We start from the raw sequence: 20834 nt of genomic DNA, 5'->3' as shown, positions 1-20834 counted from the left end.
AGAGTACAGTGCGTTAAAATTCAATTAAAATTCTGTATGTGTTTCACACTTCAATGCACTATGATATGATAGACATTGTCATGTATAAATTTTGTTGCTAATATATTATTAACTATAGAGGTGCATTGTTAAGAGTACCATCATTTTCCAACCAGTATAACGGTGCCATCCTTTTTCAAACAATGTTAGTTGTATTGAAACTTCGTTTTTATTTATTGTCTGCCAATGTTGCACGAAAATAAGCATGTCGTGAATCATATATATGTTATATAGAGTATATAAAAGCAACATTTGGCTTATAGTCGGCAATGCAATGCTTCTTGCACAGAAAATATATAGAGAGAGAGATTATTTAAAGATAATGAATAAGTGAAAAAAAAATATGTCTTTTGTTTGATAATTAATCATTAAAGTATATAATTGAAAGTAAATCTTGTTTTAGAATAATAGTTTTTCGGAAATGGCTTTTGAAAATTTGGAATCAAATTGTTTTGATTTGAACAATAAGCATTGATAATATAAACTGGTACTGTATGATATTTTGAAAAAGAAAAAAAAAGGAAAATTATGTGGTGTTAAGTAAATTAGTGGAAAGATAGATTGAAATCAAAAATTTAAAATTTTATGAATATGGATTGATTGATTACCGATGTAGTCAAATTTATTAAGGATCACGATTTCTGTTATTGAGTTTTGATTTGGTTTCTACGAGACATAAAGATGATCCAAGAATGGATCATGACTTATATAGACCTTTGAATTTGGATTCTAATGTAATTGAATCCCGAGATGTGGAATTTTGAGAACCTATCACGGAGGATATGGAATTCGAGATTCTCACTAATGAAAAACTTCGTGAGGAAAGTTCTCCACAAATTGTTGAAACACAAACCAAAGGTTTGTCACTGATTGTTGAAAACAACTCGAACTCATAATAAGCAGGAAGTCTGAAAGACTAAGGATCTAGGACATAACAAAATAGATTCTCGACTTATTTTTCTTTTCTAAAAGAATGAAATAGTGAGAATTTTGTTCGTAAGATTCTGATTATTCTTCAAGTGGAAGATGATCCTTAGACTTACAATGAAGAAGTAACTTCAAGAGACTTCTCTTGGAATGATGTTCTTATCTAAGATGAAATAGATTCAATAATGCCAAACCATACTTGAAACTTGTCAATCTACTTACAAGATCAAGATCCATTGGATGCAAATGGATGCTTAGAAGAAAGTATCATAATGATGGTACATTAAACATCTACAAGGATTGATTAGTAACCAAGGGTTTTAGACAAAATAAAGATGTTGCTTATTTTGACACATATGCACTAGAAGCAAGCATAATGAAAATTATAGTTTTGTTTGCATTAGCTTCATCAAATAAATGTCAAAGGACATTCCTAAATAGAAATCTCAATGAGGAGATTTATATGGAGCAATCAGAATGTTATATTGTTCCTACTGATGAACAAAAGGTGTATAAGCTTGTTAAATCCTTGTATGGATTAAAACAAGCACCGAAACAATGACATTAAAAGTTTGACTTTGTCATTGTAAGATTCTCCGATTAAGGAGGAACCACACAAGTTAGGGGGAGAATTTTCAATATTATCAAAACAAGAATTCAAAGAATTTGTCATCATCAAAAAGGGGGAGATTGTGAAGAATACATCTTATATTTAGTTTTGATGAAGACAAAGGTTATCAAATAAGAAAAGGATCTAAAGTGTCATGTACATCAATGATGTGGTTGATCAAGAAGGTTGAACATAGAAATTCAAGAGAAGATTTGAGAGAAGTGAACATAACTAAGGTACTCATTGCAATTCATACTATTTATTTTAAATTGCTCATAATTTAATCTCTCACTTCATCTAAAAACCTTCTTGCATCATCATGCATGATTATCTAAAAACCTTTTTCATCTAATTCTTGTGATAAGTGTTTGTACACAAAGTTGTGTAAGAATTTTGTGACATTCCTTTGTCTCCATGTTGATCATTATCAAAGAGACGAATGAAATCTTAGAAACAAAGAAGTTTCTAACTTCCACATTCAAGATGAAAAATCTTGAAATAGTGGGCACTCTTTGCGATCAAAGTAAAACGAAAGAGTGGGGGTTGAGAAAACCACATTCAAGATGAAAGATCTTGGACTAATTGACACTCTTTTGGAGATCAAAGTAATGCAAAAATAGTGGGGGTTATAAAATTAGTCAAAGACACTTTGAGAAAGTTCTTGATAAGTTCAAACTATCACGTTTCAAGAAAGTGAATATTCAATTTGATCTTAGTGTCAAAATGATGATGGAAGAAATGTGGCTATATTAGAATACGCAAGTGAAATTGGTTTTCTAATGTAATGTACTAGACCTGACATAGAATTTGCACTTAGTAAATGAGTGGATTTACTAGAAATACAAATGGGTGAGCATTGGAAGGCCATCACAAGGATTTTAATTATCTTTTAAAAAATCAAAATCTTGACCTCCGTTATGGTAGGATTCCTGCCATATAAGAAGGATATACCAATATGAGTTGGATATCGAGTGTTGGGGATCATATATTTACACTAGTTGGTGGTGAGATTTCTTGGAAGATCAAGAAACAAAGATGCAACACTCTTTTGACCATGGATCCATAGTATGTGGATCTCGCTTCCACTGGTCAAAGAAGTTGAATGATTGAAGGACTTTCTGTTGGAAGTTCCATTGGCTAAACACAGTGTTTCAAAGATGTTAACACAATGTGTTAGTCAAGCCAATTTAGAAAAAGAATTCAGATAAGTGTAAAATGGAAGTCTGGGCACTGAGGCCTTAGACATTCGTGAGAAAAGTGATTAAAGATGTAATCATTTACTCGCATATATACGATCGATCTGTAATTTGGGAAATTCATTTACTAAGCCACTGGCCAGAGACTTAGTAAAAACAACCTCAAGAGGTATGAGGTTGAAACTCCTTGAGTAAGAGTTCCGACAGTGGCGGCAACCCAATCTTACGTTAACAGAACATTAACCTCAAGATTTTCAATGGGTAACAACAAGTCGCTGATTTGGATAATTGTCGAACATTTCGTGATAAATGTTGACCTTAAAACGAGGGTTGAGTTTTATTTTAAAACTCTTAATGAAGTTCAATACCAAGGGTACGTGTCTCGTGGAAAAGGACACAATATGAACTTCACCTATGTGAATTTCGAGATGGTGCCGTCTCAAAGTGAGAGTTGGAGTTTCTCTCATGAAAAATTCATGAAACAGGATAGCACATGGCCATAAATAAGTGCTAAGCGAGTTATGCAGAGGAAGAACCTTTAAAGAGTGTGTGTAAGGCAACACCGGTCTAATCATATGGATTCATGGTTTAAAAGCTTTGCTACCTAATATTTCGATTAAACTTTGTGTTGTCCTCACTAAGGTTAAGTTTTAAATCGAAAGATACCTAACTGTATTAACACTCTTTATATCTCATTTCTGGAATTATTAATTTTGTCATTATTAGAACAAGTGGGGGATTGTTGGAAATTATAAAATAATAATTTCCTTAGTGTGTTCTAATGTGACAAAAAATGGGAATAGATTTTTGGTTGTTGCATAAATTTGTTTTTTGAATTCAAATTTACAACATTTCATGAAGGGGTGCCTTGTGTCATTATAGATGAACCATTGCAATATATGGTGAAAAGGTGTTGTTTCATCAAGAGTTGCAAACTTATGAAACAACACATGCATGGCCTATAAATACACATTTATGAATCCAAAATATATACATAAAATAGTCATTCTCTAATATATTATTCCAGACAGCTTCCTTGCATTCGAGTTTCTTCACCGGTCTTGTGCAGACTCGAGTAAGGCTGAATTATCCTGGGTATTCAGGCCATTCCAACTCTAAGACAATCGAGAGTGTGCTTGAAATACTTATAAGGAAAGTGATTTCGTTCACGATTCTAGCCTCGATTCCATTCGATTGAAAATAATTTTTGTAACAATATTTACATGAAACTACTCACTTACTCTCATAGACTTTCCAATTTCATGGAATATTTGGATAAATAGTCTTTTTCTAAACTGTGCATGCTTTCTTTTTACCGATGTCTCGTACTGGTCTCGTCAACATGATACTAGTCGTACAGGGTCCTTTTTTGTCATCACTTGTTGGGAAATTTGGAAAGCTAGGAATGAGAAAATATTTCAATCTAAAAGGAAGCCTACTTGGTCGATTGTTAATTATATTTCTAACTCTCATAACTTAATTTTTGCAGGTTTTAAAGATTGTCACCCGGTCGCAGAGTATTTGGAAAGTCGCATGCGTCCCTTCTTTGGCTCCAAGTATGAAGTTAAATGTCGATGGTAGATTTTTTTGATAATCTAGGTTGTGCTAGCTTTGGTGGTTTGATTTATGTTTCTCTAGATCATGTGGTCATGCCTTTAACCTTATGACAAAACTCTATGTTATCATTAAAGGTCTTCATTTCACTTGGGATCTAGGCCACCACATTATTATTTTATAATCATATACAAAATATGTTATTGATCTTATTCACGAAGGACACATCACTTATCATCTCATATAATTGTCCTGGTTCAAATTCGAGCTTTAAGGATGAAAGATTGGTCTTTGACTTTTACTTATACCTTTAGAGAAAACAACAAGTGTGCTGATTGGTTTGCTATAAATATGAGAGTATAAGGCTCGTCTTCATGTTAATCTTAAGTTGTGAGCTACTCCCCTCCTCAAATAGGGCATATGCTACTTGCAAATGCAATGAGAGTATAACACACGTGCTACTTACGAATGCACTGAGAGTTTTGAGGTTATGCCCTCACTAATTTGGTTCTTGTCTTCTTTCCTTGTAATAAAAAAAAAACACGAACTTGAAATCGATCAGGACAAAGTTGCTTATAATTATTAACTTTGCTTTTTAAAAGTTTTATGGACAAATGTGATTAATTCATTATTATATATTGACTATTATACTCCATATGTCCCAAATTATAAGACGTTTTGGCAATTTCACACAAATTAAGAAATACAATTATTATTTTATTAGAAAGTGAAAAGATGTATGACTTTACAAAAATGCCTTTCAATAATTACTTTGGAAAATAAAATTAAAAGAATTGAAAGTAGAAAGAGAAATAAATAGTAGAGGATATATTAGGCAAAAAATTATTAATGATTGATCTTATCGGTTGATTACAATCAGAAGATGGGCCAGAGACGTCTTGCATAGTGATGGTGAAAGGGAGAAAGGGGGTGTACATGCAAGGTACTCCGACATCAAGTATGCAGGAGCACAAATACGTTTGAATGTTTTTAGGATTTAAAATTGTGTTACCCGACCTTCTCAAATGAGAGGGTTTTATATTGTCCACCAGCGTTTGGCCATTGGTCCATGTTTTAGGATGAATCGTGGATCTAGGTCCAAAACGTGTGACTGTCAAGATTCTAGGAGTATGTTTAGGAATTCTGGGAGGCTGCCCGAAACCAGTCGTTAGTCAGGTAGATAGACACTTCTGGGCGGCAGAGGTGTCCAACGAACAGAGGGCTACTTGTCCCCGACGGAAGAGAAGAGCAGATGTCTCGCTGCTGGTGCAGATGTATCTCTAGCTGAAAACAACAATGATATGTTGTCCCTCGAGCCATATGGAAAAATGTTATCGACGGAGGAAAAGGAGGAAAGGGGATTTCCTTTGTCCTTAGTTAATACTATTCAGATCGTACAATAACTTATAATATAAGATAAATATTTTTTAGAAGTGTCTTATAATTAGGGGTGGCAAACGGGCATGCCCGCCCTGCAAAAGCCCGCGAAAAAACCGGGCGGGGCCGGACGGACTTTTTTAAGAGTGCGGGTCTAAAACCTTGCCCCGCCCCGCAAAAAAGTAAGGGCGGGGCGGGGAAAGCCCGCGGGCATTCAGCTTTTTAGGCCTAAAAATAGTAAAATTTTATAAAAAAAATAAATGTCCGCAAAAGCCCAAAAAAAAACGGAGCGGGACGGGGCGGACACATTAAAGAGAACGGACCTAAAACCTTGCCACACCCCGCGAAAAAGTGCGGGTAAAACGGGCTTTCCCCGCGGGCCGAGCCCGTTTTGCCACCCCTACTTATAATTTAGGAGAAGGGAGTATATATTATAATTTTATACTAGTATTTATCTAATACTATTATTTAGACTATCAATTTGATGTTTGCCAAGTTTTGGCAGGAAGACGGAAAAATTGTTTCCGTTGTTAGTATTTCTTTGGCACTTATATGAGAAATTCCTTAATTTCAAATTTTTGTTCTTTCTTGCACCGAAGAACACAATTACCAAGACTCAAAAATGGCGAACCCTAGCAGAAGCAACGAAAGAGCAGTGATCGAAGATAACATGCTTCTCACCATGTTTGATGCCTCCATTACCAACGACACTACTCAAGACTCTCTCGATGAACGTAACCATCTCACTCCTCTTTTTCTTTTTTCAAATAACTTCCTATTTTGTGCCCACCAACAAAATCAACGTGTTTAACCTATTTCGTCTTGTGGGTAATGGGAAAAATGCAAACTTTAGGTGAATTAAAAATCTATTTTTGTTTATTTATTGATTCATTTATGCAGGGATTGCTTTTTTGGATGCTGTTCGTGCTTCTTCAATTGGGCTTGAATATGGAAAACCACCAAATTCGTAAGTCTCTCTCAGTGCTTTTCTCCTCTAAAAGCAAGTTTTTTTTTTGGTGTTTTGAGTTGTGTATTTGTAAGCATTTTTAAAATTGTGTAGAAAAATATATGAGGCAGTCTTCCAAATGCTGAGGACTGGGAAGTCTTTACAGTTGATTGTGGCAAGTTATAAGCTTCTGGTTGATTTAGAAAAGGTATGTGATGTTTGATGTTCAAGGCTTTCTGTTCGATCGATATACTCATAGTCACAGGTTTTTGATTTTAGTGAAACTAATACCTTCTAATGTGTGGATTCTTTTTCGGCTTAGCGTTTCCCTCGTGCATATTTATCCGGTGAAGATGTTTCTATGTCACCGTCTACTTCTACACCGGAATTGGTTGTGGACGAAGAGGTATGAACGACTACAAGTCACCTCAATCTGTAGTTTTTTTGTTCTGGGTTCATTATATCGATTGGTAATACGGGAAACTGGTTGAACTTGCTTTGAGATGTAAAATGTTTTTTGCTAGGCATGGTCTCCCCTTATTGTTGGCTTGGATAATGCCACTGCTGTCAGTGAAGCCGGTGGCAAAAAGTCCGGCGGACGTTTGGACTCTTCTGTGAGTTAGTTTATTCACCACTCAACTTGATTATCTTACAATGTTTTTTGTTTTCTTTCATGTATTTGCAACAATATTTACGGCCGTGTTCACTTTTTACCTATCATCAGCTGAGCCAAAAGAAAGTGTTCTTTACAATATTCAGCTTCTGCAAAGTTCTCTTAACTTTCTTTTCTCTCAAATTGCAATTTGATTTGGATTTTTTTATAACTCATTTTTTCTCTTTATTTTTTCCACCTACCTTAGAGCTTTCATCGCCTGATTGAAGAGCTCGCCGAAACTTTAACTGAGTCCAACAATCAAGCAGCAAGCATGAAGGTTAGTCCACTACTCAACCATTTCTGAACATTCTTTTCTAGGGTTTTGTTGATATACTTGTTTCAACAAATCCGTGATAATTGAGACAATTGTGATTTTGCAATCGGCGCGGAATAAAATTCCGACTGAAGTCATAATATATTAATATCATATACTTTTAAATGTTTTAGATCCCAAGCTTCAAGCTTTCCCATGTGGAGATGTATTAATGTTAAGCTTTGGTTCATAGAGTTACCATTTTTGTCAACAAAATATATGCCTGATTTTTGTGTAATTTTTGGCAGCCCTTGCAGAACTTGCTACTCTTTCAATATCTTGTCATTGTACTTGAAGGCGATTTTCTACCTCGCAATGGTATGTATGAAGTTGAATGGAATTTATGCAGTTGTTGTCATTCCTCAAACTAGTAAATTCTAAGTAACTGTTGTTGCAGCTACCATGAACTGGAGCTTGCAGAGGGAGTCTTTGCTCAACCTGTTAATGGTAATTGGTTCACTCTTAGACTTATTTCCAATCGACAACTTAACCATGTTGGTTAATGTTACGTGAAAACTTACGCTTCTCTTTCCACATGTTCTGTTGTTGTGATCTTATGCATCTTGATTCCACTGCCTTGATTTTTACAGGGATCTAGGAAAATAAACTACAAGAGTTTAATGAAAGACTGCATTAAAGTTATCTGTCTACTATGCCAACTTCTTCAAAATGTTCTTAGTAAAAATCTAGAAGTTGAAAAGAGTTCTGAATCTCAGTTATCCGAAAATTACCATATTGCATTATCTCTTGCTTTTCTTGAAGTATTAAAGAACACACATGTTTTTATGGGGAAACTTTTGGTGATGGTAAGTTCCTGAAAAATTAAATTTGTTATGTTAATGCCAACTTCAATAAACTCTTATGTGTCTGCTTACATTGTGGATGATTTTAGATTATGGCCCTTGATATGTCTAGGAAGAAAGCAGATATTGAAGGCCATACTTCAAGAGTAGATAGTCCAAGGTAGTTTGTTTCTCTTAAATTTCATTTATATTGTTGTTCCTTTCAGTTTAATTTCCATGTTTCTTTATATGCTATGTTTTCTGATTGAAGTAGTCAATCTTGTATTCTGGTGCATTTTATACAGAACACCGTTAGTAGACATAGTTCTGGATGAACTTGCTTACGATAAAGATAATATTCCTCATTTTCTTAAGGTGACTCCTGAAATCCGTATCTCCTCTCTTTGCCTCCTACTGTTCATATCAATGTTTTCCACTTTTCCCCCTCTACACGCATAATTATGTACGGGGCTACAGTCTATTATTGACGGCGACTCACTGGTCTAAATCGTCGTGCCGAACCCTACCACCATTATACTATTTCCGCTATAGCGCGTTATTGACAACATATGTGATAGTGCCTATAGCCACTATTTAACTGACATTGAGTCATATTTTGAGGAAGCTTTCTTGTTGCTAATAGTTTCTACTATTTTTCATGAGAATGGATGTAGATCTTCAGCGAGCCTAAATGGAAGCTGGAAATAGTTGTGCAGTATTTTTGGAAATACATAAGAAAGGTAATCAACAACTTTGACTGTTTGAATATCGTCATACTTTCTTTAACAATATATTTCTCCATCCTGAAAGGGAGACTTAACGGTAGGCCCAGTAGCTTTTGATAATCCGTTGACGTTTGTTTTATACAAAATTGCAGCCTGCTGCTCGCACTCGCCGATCAAATGGTGATACTGTAGTAGATGCAACATTTGATGGTGTTGTGAAATGCTTTTCGAACAGCACTGGCACCAAGAGCATAATAAAAAAAATTGGTGCAGATGTAGTTCAGTTGCTTTTGGCTCATGGTTTTCTGGTAACTAACTGTCTTTGTTCAACAAATCAATGCACAATTTTTATTGAATCAAATGATATGCATAAAGTTATGGGGATGACTAGGAATTCAATAACTACCTAGGATATTTTCTCTCTTGCTTTGTATTCCTAATTCCCATTGTCTACACCAAGACACTGTAATCACCTTGATATATAGGTCTGCGATTTACAGTATTGCAGTGAATTTCCATCTTTTGTTATTTTTCTGCTATTTTTCATCATAAACTGTTTGAGAAGCTTCTTAAGTTAGTTCATTTTTTTACTGGTTTTCAGGCTCAATTATCAATATTATTAGAAAGAAATGCAAACGACAACATTGCTGAAGACAGAGAAGAAGGGGCCAATGCTCTTGTAGATTTGTGCCACACGTTGATATCTGCTTTTGATAGTTTGAGAAGCACCGATAAGTAAGAAAACCATTTCTCAGGACTTTAATTTTTGCATCGCCTGTTTGGTTTTGCGTCTATATTTTGTTTTGTGTTTATCGACAATTTTCAAGTTTATTTTCTGTCATAATGTAGGGATATGGAAATATTGTCGATTGGAAAAGAGGCACTATTTACTGCAGCAAGTTATATCTCCATGGAGTCATAGGAGTGTAAATTAAAGCATTTATTTTATTTAGTTTATTTTACTCATTCTTCTTATAACAAATGCGTTGATTTCAATCAATTCATTCTTTATTAGAGTATGAGGCTTTGTAACTTTTAGATTAAATGCATGAGATACTTTTCCTTAGGGAAATTTTGTATATTGTCTTTCTGAATGATTTTGAATGGCAATACCTCAAAAGGCCAAAACCATTACAAGAGTAAGTAACATGATGAGTAAGTTACCATTGAAAATGATTTTAGATGTTGTCATTTTTTATGCTAATATTGGAAATTGAATAAAGTAAACAACTATTGCATTTATAACTGCACTAAATAAAACCAGTGTTTCAAGAACTCCATGAAAGAAAAATTGTAGTGAAGTCAATGAATTCAGTTATAAATGCAAGAATTGTGTAAACTAAATATCTCTCTGATTTCTTACATATGCATGCTACAATCTCTTCTTTTCTCCCCATGCTTTCTCCCTCTCACAACTTTCACTAAACTCATTTTGTCTATGGCAGCTGCAAAAGCTTGAAAAAACTTCTGTTTATCCTTTGCAAAATCTTGAACCAGTAACTTGGTTCGCATGTCCGAAGCCAAAGCTTGGTCGGACGCTAACAAACCCATCTTGTTCTGCAAGTTACCGTAGTATGCATGATCGAATACAAAAGGGGTTGTGGCATCAAATGGAGCAACAATATCCGAGTTCCCTCCAAAATTCGGACAGTACATTCTAAGAGCTTTCAATAGTTTAGAGTTCATATCTGGATCGGGCTGACCCTTACCCCGATAATTGTAGAGTCGCGTCACAAAGTTTTTACAATGTGCAAACCCAATTGTGTGAGCACCAGAGAGAGCAACCATGTCCTGTATTGTTAAGCCTTTTGAGTTGAATAGTTTGATGAGTTCATCAATAGTCGAGTTTGCGCGAGGGATGTTCGACCCTACCCTCGACGCCATCGATATCTTTCCATCCCATCTTCCCTTCTTTACTTGGTAATAAGGACCCCCTGCCTGTGTCACATGACACACTAAAATTAAACTAAGCACAATCAGCCATTAACATAAAATAATAGTCCTTTGTTTTTAGTTTCTTTGATTTAACTTGTATTCTTTCAGATATAATGTGTCATAGAGAAAAACAACAGTGAAAATTGGACCTATAAGGTTAAGAAGCAAGTGTTGTAACTGGTGCCTAAACAAAGTAAAATCCACAGTAAAGTACAAAAGTTGGTCTGTTTTAGAGTATAACATACCAAACAGTAAATGACAACATGAAACCAGATTCAATTTGACTTTATGCAGATCCCTTATATGAAACAGTGACTCTGCTAACTTCCATAACTACAATTTATATTATAGAGACATTTTTGTATTTTTACTATAGGAAAATACTCTTAAACCAAGACCAACTTGTCTGTTTCTGATCTCTAGAGCTAACTTAAAATTATTTTGGTTAATATTGCTTATTTAATATGTAACAAAATCAAGACCAGCCTGTAACAATATTGTGTCATTTTAGCTAGACAAATTAACAAATGGAAAGATGAATTAATTCTACAATATACTAATTGTTAGCTATTTTGTCTTTTTGCATTATAAAGAAATTTATTAGCAAAAAATAATATCCAGTTTATTGATAAATAAATAAATAAATTTAGAACATATTTTCCTATATACCAAAAGATCATGTACCTAAATCTTATAGAACCATTTCTCATTATTAAATCAGTATTTTCACAAAACTTGTTTGTTGTTCTTAAAAGACAGAAAACACCTCCATTGCTCTAGAAGGATTTTTCTTCTGAGTGTAAGGCATGGTAGGTATAGAAGCAAAGAAGATGCCGTAAGAGAAAAGGGAAAACAATGGAATTTGCACTCAAAATATTTCAAGAAAAGCATATCATTGATTTCTTCCCTCTTTAAGAAAATTAAGTGGACCAAATGTGGTTACATCAGAGAGCAGAATAACAACTTTCAAAACTAGGAACACTTTGTACTTGTATTGCATGTGAACTGGTATATCTATGATGTCAAAACTTAATGCACTACTGGATGGCATTACCAAAGTGCCTACTTTATAGAATGGTAGTGCTCACCATGTTCTTGCGGCCGAGATAGTGACGGCCGAGACAGTGACCTGATTAGTGTTAATTTGACAAAAATAAGAGAAAACTGATTATGCGACCGTCATAGTCGTGAGGACAAGTAAATACTATGAGCTTCTACTTATGAGGAGTGATAGAAAACCAGAAACTTACCAGGTGCACAAAATCCCTTGCTGCAATTGCAAGAATATCTGCACAAGACACTACATTAGGACACTTTTTCTCCACCACTTCCTTTGCCTTCTTTACAGTCTCAAAACCTTCCACTCTCAAATCTTTATTATCCTCTGCATCTTTCTCTGCCAACTCCTTGCTTCCAGGCTTTGATGCTATTAAAATCGACGCATCACAACCCTGCACTCACTCATTCAAATCAGAAATCATGAAAACGGGTTCGACGAAAACAAATCAACACTTGCATGCAAATATATAAAAAGCATTTTTATATGTTTGTATGTGGAATCATGAACCATCTTACTTCTACAAAGCAATCGTGGAAGAGAAGACGAATGGTGGCAGGTCCAGAAACAGGTGATTCTTTGAATTGCTGAGAAGTGACTGAACCAACAAGCTGTTCTACATTTGGACAAGATTTCGCATAGTAATCAGCTCTAAGCTGGCGAGGTACGCGTGTTGTGCTCTTTCTAAATATTGCTAAGCATGATGAATTTTCAGTCAAAATGCAGAAAATGAAGAAAAGAAAGAAAGAAAATGTGAATAGAAATGAACTAGTGACAGACATGAATTTTGGAGAAAATGAAGAGAAAAAAAAAAACAGAAAGAGTGAAAGTGAGGATGGGAAATTTGTTTGTTTAATAATTAAAGGGAATCAAATCCCGTGAGTTTTAAAGAAGAGGTAAATGAAGGTTTATATATTATATTTATTGGTTTCTAATGCTGAAAAAGACAGACATACTCAAAAAAGAATTCATATGATTTTAGAGTTTTTTTTGTAATGTGTTGAAAATAAGACTTGAAGTTCACCTACCTGATAACAAATTTCTGACAACATATAATTGGTTTATTCATAATGTGTTTATCTTTGGTCAAATGGAAATATAGTGTCTAAGAAATACTATACTATTATGTTACTTTGGTTATTTGTGCTAGTGACAGGTTATCAGAGAGAAACTGTGGTTAATTACTAATTGTTTTTATAATAATTAAACAGGAAATGATTAATGAATAAGGTTATGGACTAAGAGTATGTTTGGATTGATTGCCATTGGAGTTGGTATAATCAAAGTGTGCTACCATTGTTTTGGTAAAATTTATAGTATTATTGCTACACCTTAATTTTGTGAAATTCACTTAATACAAACATGTACCATAAACACTAAGCTAATAGTTAATGGTCCTCACACAAACCTATAATTTAATTATAGATATACTATGATATTTGTCTCTATAGCACCAACATGTTTGACATGTTCAATTGAAATTAATGTAAAGGTTGAAGATGATTGTCGCGGTAAGACTTTCGGTGCGGTGGTTGTGGTTCAGTGTTGATCTGAGGGGTACCTGTAAAAAAAAATTAACACTCTGACACTTAAGTAGTATATAAGTGAGGTGAAATTTTACAAATTTGAGTGAAATAATACAGGGAATTGTGACTCAAGGTCACACTTATATAGAAAAGATTGTTATAAACCCGCATGGAGCGCGGACGATCGTTAGATGTGTCGATCAACAATTGAGATGAAATTGGCCTAAAAATCAACGATGAGAGGTCTTACGCGCGTCAAAGAGTACGACGTTGATGTCTAAAGAATAAAATCGAGAAGAATTAGTCTCCTTCACCTTCTCATTTCCCTAGACAATTTTTTTCATTGAATCAATAAGTTTTACCATATCTCAGTTGATGAAACGGCAAGATTTATTGATCAAACATACACATAGTACAACACTTATTTCATCTGTACATCATAGCATAATTTACATACAATAATAGAGTAGAAAAAGTAACACATTAAATTTACATAACAAGCATGCTAGTGAGTGAGTGCGACCCACCAACACCACTGTGGTGCCACCATTGGAAGAGTAATTTAATGCAAAGCATGTGCAACCAATATAGCACCACTAGATTATTAACAAACGAAGTTATTCATACTAATTAATTAAGCTGAACAACTTCACCATCCCTTTGAGTAAAAAAAAGTGAGTAAGTAGCTTTTTACTTTTTTCAGGTTGGTCTTAAGTGGGAATAGAAAGCCTTTTTTTGTGTGACTGCATTAAAAAGGTGGTGGACCAATTTTGGGCAGAGCAAATTCATTCCTTCTGTAAGGCTAAGCATTGGAAGAAGCTACTTTATGATAGCATCAAATGCATGCATTCAGTTAGTAATGTGAAAGTGACACACCATTTCATTGGTAGGGTTGAGTAATTATTATCCTTTGTTTTTTATCCACAAATATATGATTTTGTATTGTTTTTCAAATTATGTATAAGATGTGTTTGGTTTGTAGATTTGTTGTACTATTATTTGTTGGAGTTCTAATGTCATGTTTACTATAAAATATCACATTTTAGAGAGATAGATCAAACAATCATCCACATATACATGTAAAGTGATATTAAGGGGTGTAAATAGCTCATTTTCTATCTTTTTCTAATTTTCTCCACTTGTTTACTTTTTTCTAATTTTCTCCCTATCTCTCTCTTGATTTATTTTTTCTCGCATTTTTTTCCTCCAAAATTAATACCACCAACCCCTTTAAATCATAAAAAAATATGATTTAAAATCATTTTAATTTTCCCTCCTTAAAGTTAGAGGATCTTTACCCCATATGTATTATATAATGAGTGGATTGGTCGAACGTGTAACCTACAAGTAAAAAAATAAATTATTTTAAAGGTATAAAAACAAACTATTTTAAAAGTATACAATAAAAATAAATTTTAAAATATGTACTTTTAAATATTATACACATATTTTAAGATGCTTTTTTTTTTATATTTCAAAATGAGTTAAGAAAGGCTAGCTTAAATTCTAAAACAATAATAATTAATAATTAAATTACGATTAAAGAAGTAAATATAAAAATTTAATGATTAAAATACTAGCAAGTGGTTGGGTTTAACCATTTAACCCTCCATTTTTGGTAGCCTGAATCGAGATTTTGAATGCATGTTCTTTACCTTGATCGTCCACATTATTTTTGGCGTACTTTGGCGGTATGTGCCTAAAAAGGGCAAACATGCCCCCGACTTCATAATACATTTTAGGGGTCGGACTTGCTTGTTTAACCACTATTTTTTGGTGTGATGAGTCATGATTGTTAAACTAGAATCGATATTACATGATATTAGAACACACTTACTTGTTGAAACTGATTATCAATTCTTTAGAATGATCGAAGTATTTGACTAAGTTTTCCTTTACCTGATCACGTGTTTAAGTATATGAGATTCTCAATGGAGAAAACCTCAGACAAACGTATTTTAACGTGATGACAAAGATGATCTAGCCTATCTAATTATAAGATAACAACCCTAATACCAACCATCATGAATTCTAGAGGTTAAGCTTACACTTTGTTCTGCACAAATCAAAATTAATGCTCAAAGCCATTTGTTGACCACGTTTCTCATAATTAAGCATCATCCAATGGATCACATTTATAACAACACTGCGAACGGACCTGTCGCGCCGCTGCAAACTACGTCGTCCAGACCCACTGCTAGTCGCGACTCTGACACCTCCTGGTCTATTTTTTCCTGTCTTTTCGACTTTCAAAAATACTTTCTACAATTTTCAATTTTCTATTTATGCAATATTCAAATATATTTTCTTTCTCTTCATCGACAAAGATTTTAAGACATACTTCAACAAGTATCATATCTCAATGTGATTGGAGCACTGATGTATCTCAGGGAGAAATAAATTTATCTTAAAAGAATGTCATAGAAGTACTATTTTTCTTTCACTGAGTTTTTTCTAATAAATTTTAACGAGACATATCTTAAACTAACATTCAATAGAGAGTGTTATCAATAATAGATATTAAACGTTCTTGTTTCCTAATAATTTTTTTCATGTGTAATATTTTTTACTGATTATATTGTTTGATTTTAATATCCTATAAAATAAGGTTTATATTATTGTGTAAAGACACGCTTGTGAATAACTGAATACAATAATAGAAATACTCCCTCCGTCCCAAATTATAAGAGAAAAAAATAAAATCACGTTTATTAAGAAAAGTAAAAACACAATCATTTAATTTATGGTTTTCTTGAAATAAAGTGTTTTGAAAAATGTAAAAAAAATTCTAATTGGTTGTTGGTTATAGAAATGATGAGAGAGAATGTAAGTTAAATGCAATTTGCATTTAATTTTACCTTGAAAGAAATGAAAGATGATTTCTTCTCTTATATTTTGGGACAAGAAAAATGCATTTTTTTCTCTTATATTTTGGGACGGAGGGAGTATTATAATTTGTCTAAGCTTTAGTTTTTTTCTCTTAAGTTTATGACACAATCTTATTTTTCATGGACAATGGAAAAGAGGAGTCCAAATCAGTACACATTAGACAATAATTTATTAAAAATTGATTTTAAACTGCTGACTATTGCATATAACATGACTTGTTTTATGTTTTTTTATAAGATATTTTTGATGATTTTCCAACATAAGTATCAAAATCGACTAGGAAAGTTATTACTTTAATTAGCTATTTATTAGCGAAGAATAACTAATATAGTATTTACATGTTTGTTTGTTAACATATTTATACCTCGCATCCTAAAATTTTCAGATGGAACCAAGATTAGAGCTGTCAAAATGGGCTATCCGGCTCATTTATGGTCGGCCCTGATGGGTCTGAGCTTTTTAGGGCTGAGTCAAAAAAGCCCTATTGTAATATAGGCCTCAAAATTACTACCCGAGTCCGGCCCTAGATGGGCTTCGGGCTACCCGGCCCTAAACAGACTTTTTTTAATAAAAAATTTAAATAAAAAATCCATAATATTTATTATAAATAAAATCAAAAATTATATTATTTTAAACATAATACATTTTTAAAAGTACTATATTATCTTTTGTAAATACAATAAAGTGTTTTTAAATACAATACATGTTTAAATTGTAGAAAATAATACTCAAATATTTAATATAAGAGATAGGGGTGGCAATTGAATCCATTAAGCTAAAATTCATCCAATCCATCCACCAAAAAATTCATCCAATTCATCCACCACATAAAAAATAAGTTAATGGATGGATTGAATTCATTCATTTATATACATGGATAGATCCAATCCATCCAAAACATTTTGATAATCCAATGAATTATTTTTATTTTATACTTTAAATTATTTTTTTCAAAAATAACTAAAATTATTTTTTTTTTAAATAAAAAAATTTGAAAATACAAAAAAAACGAATTTCTTCATAAAATTGAAATATCGAGTTTTTTTCGAAAAAACGAAAAAATCGAGTTATTTTGAAAAAAAATGGAGGTTTTTCGAAGAAACAAAAATCGAGTATTTTTCGAAAAAACAAAAAAATCGAGTTTTTTTTTCGAAAAAACGAAAAAGTCGAGTTTATTTTGAAAAACAAAAAAAACGAGTTTTTTAGGAAAAACGAAAAGTCGAGTTTATTTCGAAAAAATGAAAAGTCAAGTTTTTTCGGAAAAAATGAAAACATCGAGTTTTTTCAAAAAAACGAAAAAAAATCGAGTCTTTTTCCGGAAAAAACGAAAAAATCGAGTTTTTTCAAAAAAACAAAAAAGCGAGTTTTTCGGAAAAACAAAAAAATCGAGTTTTTTTTTCTTCAGAAAAACAAAAAGTTGACTTTTTTTTCGAAAAAACAAAAAAAAAACGAGTTTTTTTTCGAAAAAAACGAAAAAAGTCGTGTTTTTTTTATAGAAAAACGAAAAAATCGATTTTTTCAGGAAAACGAAAAAAAATCGAGTTTTTTTCGGAAAAACGGAAAATCGAGATTTTTTGGAAAAACGAAAAGTCGAGTTTTTTTCCGGAAAAATGAAAAAATCGAGTTTTTTACGGAAAAACAAAAAAATCGGGGTTTTAATCGGAAAAACGAAAAAAAATGAGTTTTTTCGAAAAAGTCGAGTTTTTTCGGAAGAACGAAATTTTTTTTTAAAATTTTTTTTTTATGAAATTTAAAAAAAATTAAGAATTTTTTATTTATGTTTTGGATGGATGGATATCCATGCATTAGAAATAGGTTAAGGGATGTATTTGATGGATTTTATTCTTTAATGGATGAATTGGATTTTTATTAAGAGAGTTTAGTGGATTGGTAATGGATTAATGGATTGGTTTGGTCCATCCATTAACCATCCAATCCATATTCATCCATTTTGCCACCCCTATAAGAGAAACTAATAGAATACGAGAAAATAATGTTGATTATATTAATGTATAATATTTAAAAGAGAAAATTGAATATAATAGAAACAAACAAAATTTAGTGAAGTGGGAAAAATCAATGTTTTATTTTGGAATAACACAATATAAGAATTAATATGATTTTTAAAATTTATAGTTGTGCGGGCCTAATGGGCTACCTATGACCTATATGGGCTAGTCCTAATGAACCGCGGCCTTTTAAGGTTGGGCTAAAAAAACTCTTAAAAATATGGGCTCTAATTTGAAGACCCAAGCCCTATGATTTTTCGGGCCGGGCGCGCCGGTCCATATGGGCTAGCAATGGGCTCTAACTAAGATAATGTAGCGCCATTATTAATGTTCTTAAGCTATTATATGTTGCACAAATATGACAATGTTGTTTGTACCATGCACGTGTTTATTTCCACCATTGAAACAATTGGCACCACTATATATCATTTGATCTATCTTTGAGACATACTAACTAATGGTGAAAACAAACTTGTACATTAAGTAAGTGTAGTTCAATTTTTTTATTCCAAAATTTTGAATGACAACTAAATTTGACAAATAACTTCAACTAAAATAGAATGTTGTACTCTAGGAAGGCGATAATGATGTAATTTCCATTTAAAGTGATATTGAAGGGTACAAATAGCTCATTTCTCACATCTGGACCTTATAGCCTCTGGGCTGATCGCATATCTTGCAACCGACAAATAAAAAGTAAACTAGTTTTAAAAGTATAAAAAGCAATAAAAACAAATTTTAAACTACGTAATTTTATTTTTTTATGTCAAAAAAAAAAAACTACGTAATTTTAAGTATTATATGCATATTTTAATATTTTTTTAATATTTTTAAATGATTTAAGAAAGGCTAGCTTAAATTCCAAAACAGCAACCAAATTATGGTTTAAAAGATTAAAAAAACTTCAAAGATTAAAATCTATTGGGTAAGTACCAAAAATTACAAAAACTTCAAAATTAAAATCTACTGGGTCAAGTATCAAACTTAAAAGTAAAATATGCTTAAAAGGATTTGATATTTGATATGAAGCTTAAATCTCTAAAAACAGGAAAAAAAAATGTCAATATCGAATATTGAAATTGTTGAATTTGACTCATATGAAATGTCAAGTGGGCAAGAGGCAGAGCGACCACGACACTTGCCCTTGTGTTTGACTCAAGTGTTTGTTGGGGCGATTAGACTGCGTGGGGGTGCGGGAGATTTCGCCCTCGCGGTACGGTTTAAAGTTATTATTGTAATCTGAATAATTAGTATTTCTATATATACTTGTAACACTACACTTTAATTTAGGATAATTCAGAACGAATCAATAAGACGGAACTATAGATGCTCTATAGTCGTAGGCGTAAACAATTTTGCTGAATTGCGTGAACAAATGTTTTGGGTATTTCTCTCTACTCTGATTTTTATTTGCATTTTTGGTCCAACAGAAACTCCATAAATATATATTTAGAAGTATCCATTTTTTAAAATGTATTTTATTAGGTATGTATATATATATATATATATATATATATATATATATATATATATATATATATATATATATATATATATATATATATATATATATATATATATATATATATATATATATATATATATATATATATATATATATATATATATATATCTTTGAAAAGATAAATAAATAAATATTTTAAGACAAAATTGTGAGACATTATTAGATTGGTTGATGATCCAATTCAATATGGTGTTGAATTTCTTATATTAGCATAATTGTTTTGTGATGAAGAGCATTTAGAAATTGTTCCCACTACTACAAAAAAAACACATAATACCTCAGATATGAAATGTATTTAATCTCGACTAAAGAAGCGAGGTAACGAAGAATGTCATAAAAATTTGTCACACTGAAGGGTAAAATTATATGCACATGGCTTCGAACCCCAACATTAGCACTTTTATTATTTTCAAAAAATTAGCGTATCTTATATTCCTGTTTATCCAGAAAATGAAGGGGTAAGATTATTTTATTTCTAAAATATGTGTTACATTGTTTATCCAGAATATTATATTGTTTACACAAAATATTAAAATAATTTTTTTCCAGGGATCTAGATAAAAATCAAATTCTTTGAAGTTTTCTAGATTTTAGATCTTCAAATTATTGAATTTTAGGGAAAATCAAATGTTTGGTGCAAGATTATTCTATACGAGTTTTGTATTCATTTGTTTCTGATGAAAAAAGGTAAGATAATTAAAGCCAATATTCAAATATATGATTTTCGGCTCAAATAAATATTTAAGAAAACAAACCTTGAACTCAGATA

At 32.3% G+C, this 20834-nt stretch overlaps 2 protein-coding genes across 2 annotated transcripts; one reads left to right on the top strand and one right to left on the bottom strand.

Annotated features, from left to right (window-relative positions):
• Positions 1–6171: 6171 nt before the first annotated feature.
• LOC131602640 (negative regulator of systemic acquired resistance SNI1) lies at positions 6172–10261 on the top strand. Its single transcript, XM_058874807.1, has 15 exons — positions 6172–6437; positions 6604–6670; positions 6764–6857; positions 6972–7055; positions 7174–7263; positions 7510–7581; positions 7866–7935; positions 8015–8064; positions 8208–8423; positions 8510–8580; positions 8705–8774; positions 9074–9139; positions 9277–9432; positions 9726–9859; positions 9974–10261. The coding sequence occupies exons 1-15, from the start codon at positions 6326–6328 to the stop codon at positions 10044–10046; spliced, it is 1425 nt and encodes a 474-aa protein (XP_058730790.1). The 5' UTR covers positions 6172–6325; the 3' UTR covers positions 10047–10261.
• Positions 10262–10370: 109 nt separating this feature from the next.
• LOC131602641 (peroxidase 19) lies at positions 10371–12986 on the bottom strand. The gene is made up of 3 exons (XM_058874808.1): positions 12635–12986; positions 12310–12510; positions 10371–11062 (listed from the first exon to the last, which is right to left on the bottom strand). Exons 1-3 carry the CDS (start codon positions 12896–12898, stop codon positions 10484–10486), a joined length of 1044 nt encoding a protein of 347 aa, XP_058730791.1. The 5' UTR covers positions 12899–12986; the 3' UTR covers positions 10371–10483.
• Between the last annotated feature and the right edge of the window lie 7848 nt (positions 12987–20834).

Source organism: Vicia villosa, linkage group LG5 (assembly GCF_029867415.1).
Source record: "Vicia villosa cultivar HV-30 ecotype Madison, WI linkage group LG5, Vvil1.0, whole genome shotgun sequence".
Classification (NCBI taxonomy): domain Eukaryota; kingdom Viridiplantae; phylum Streptophyta; class Magnoliopsida; order Fabales; family Fabaceae; genus Vicia; species Vicia villosa.
This window is presented reverse-complemented; position numbering and strand designations above follow the sequence as displayed.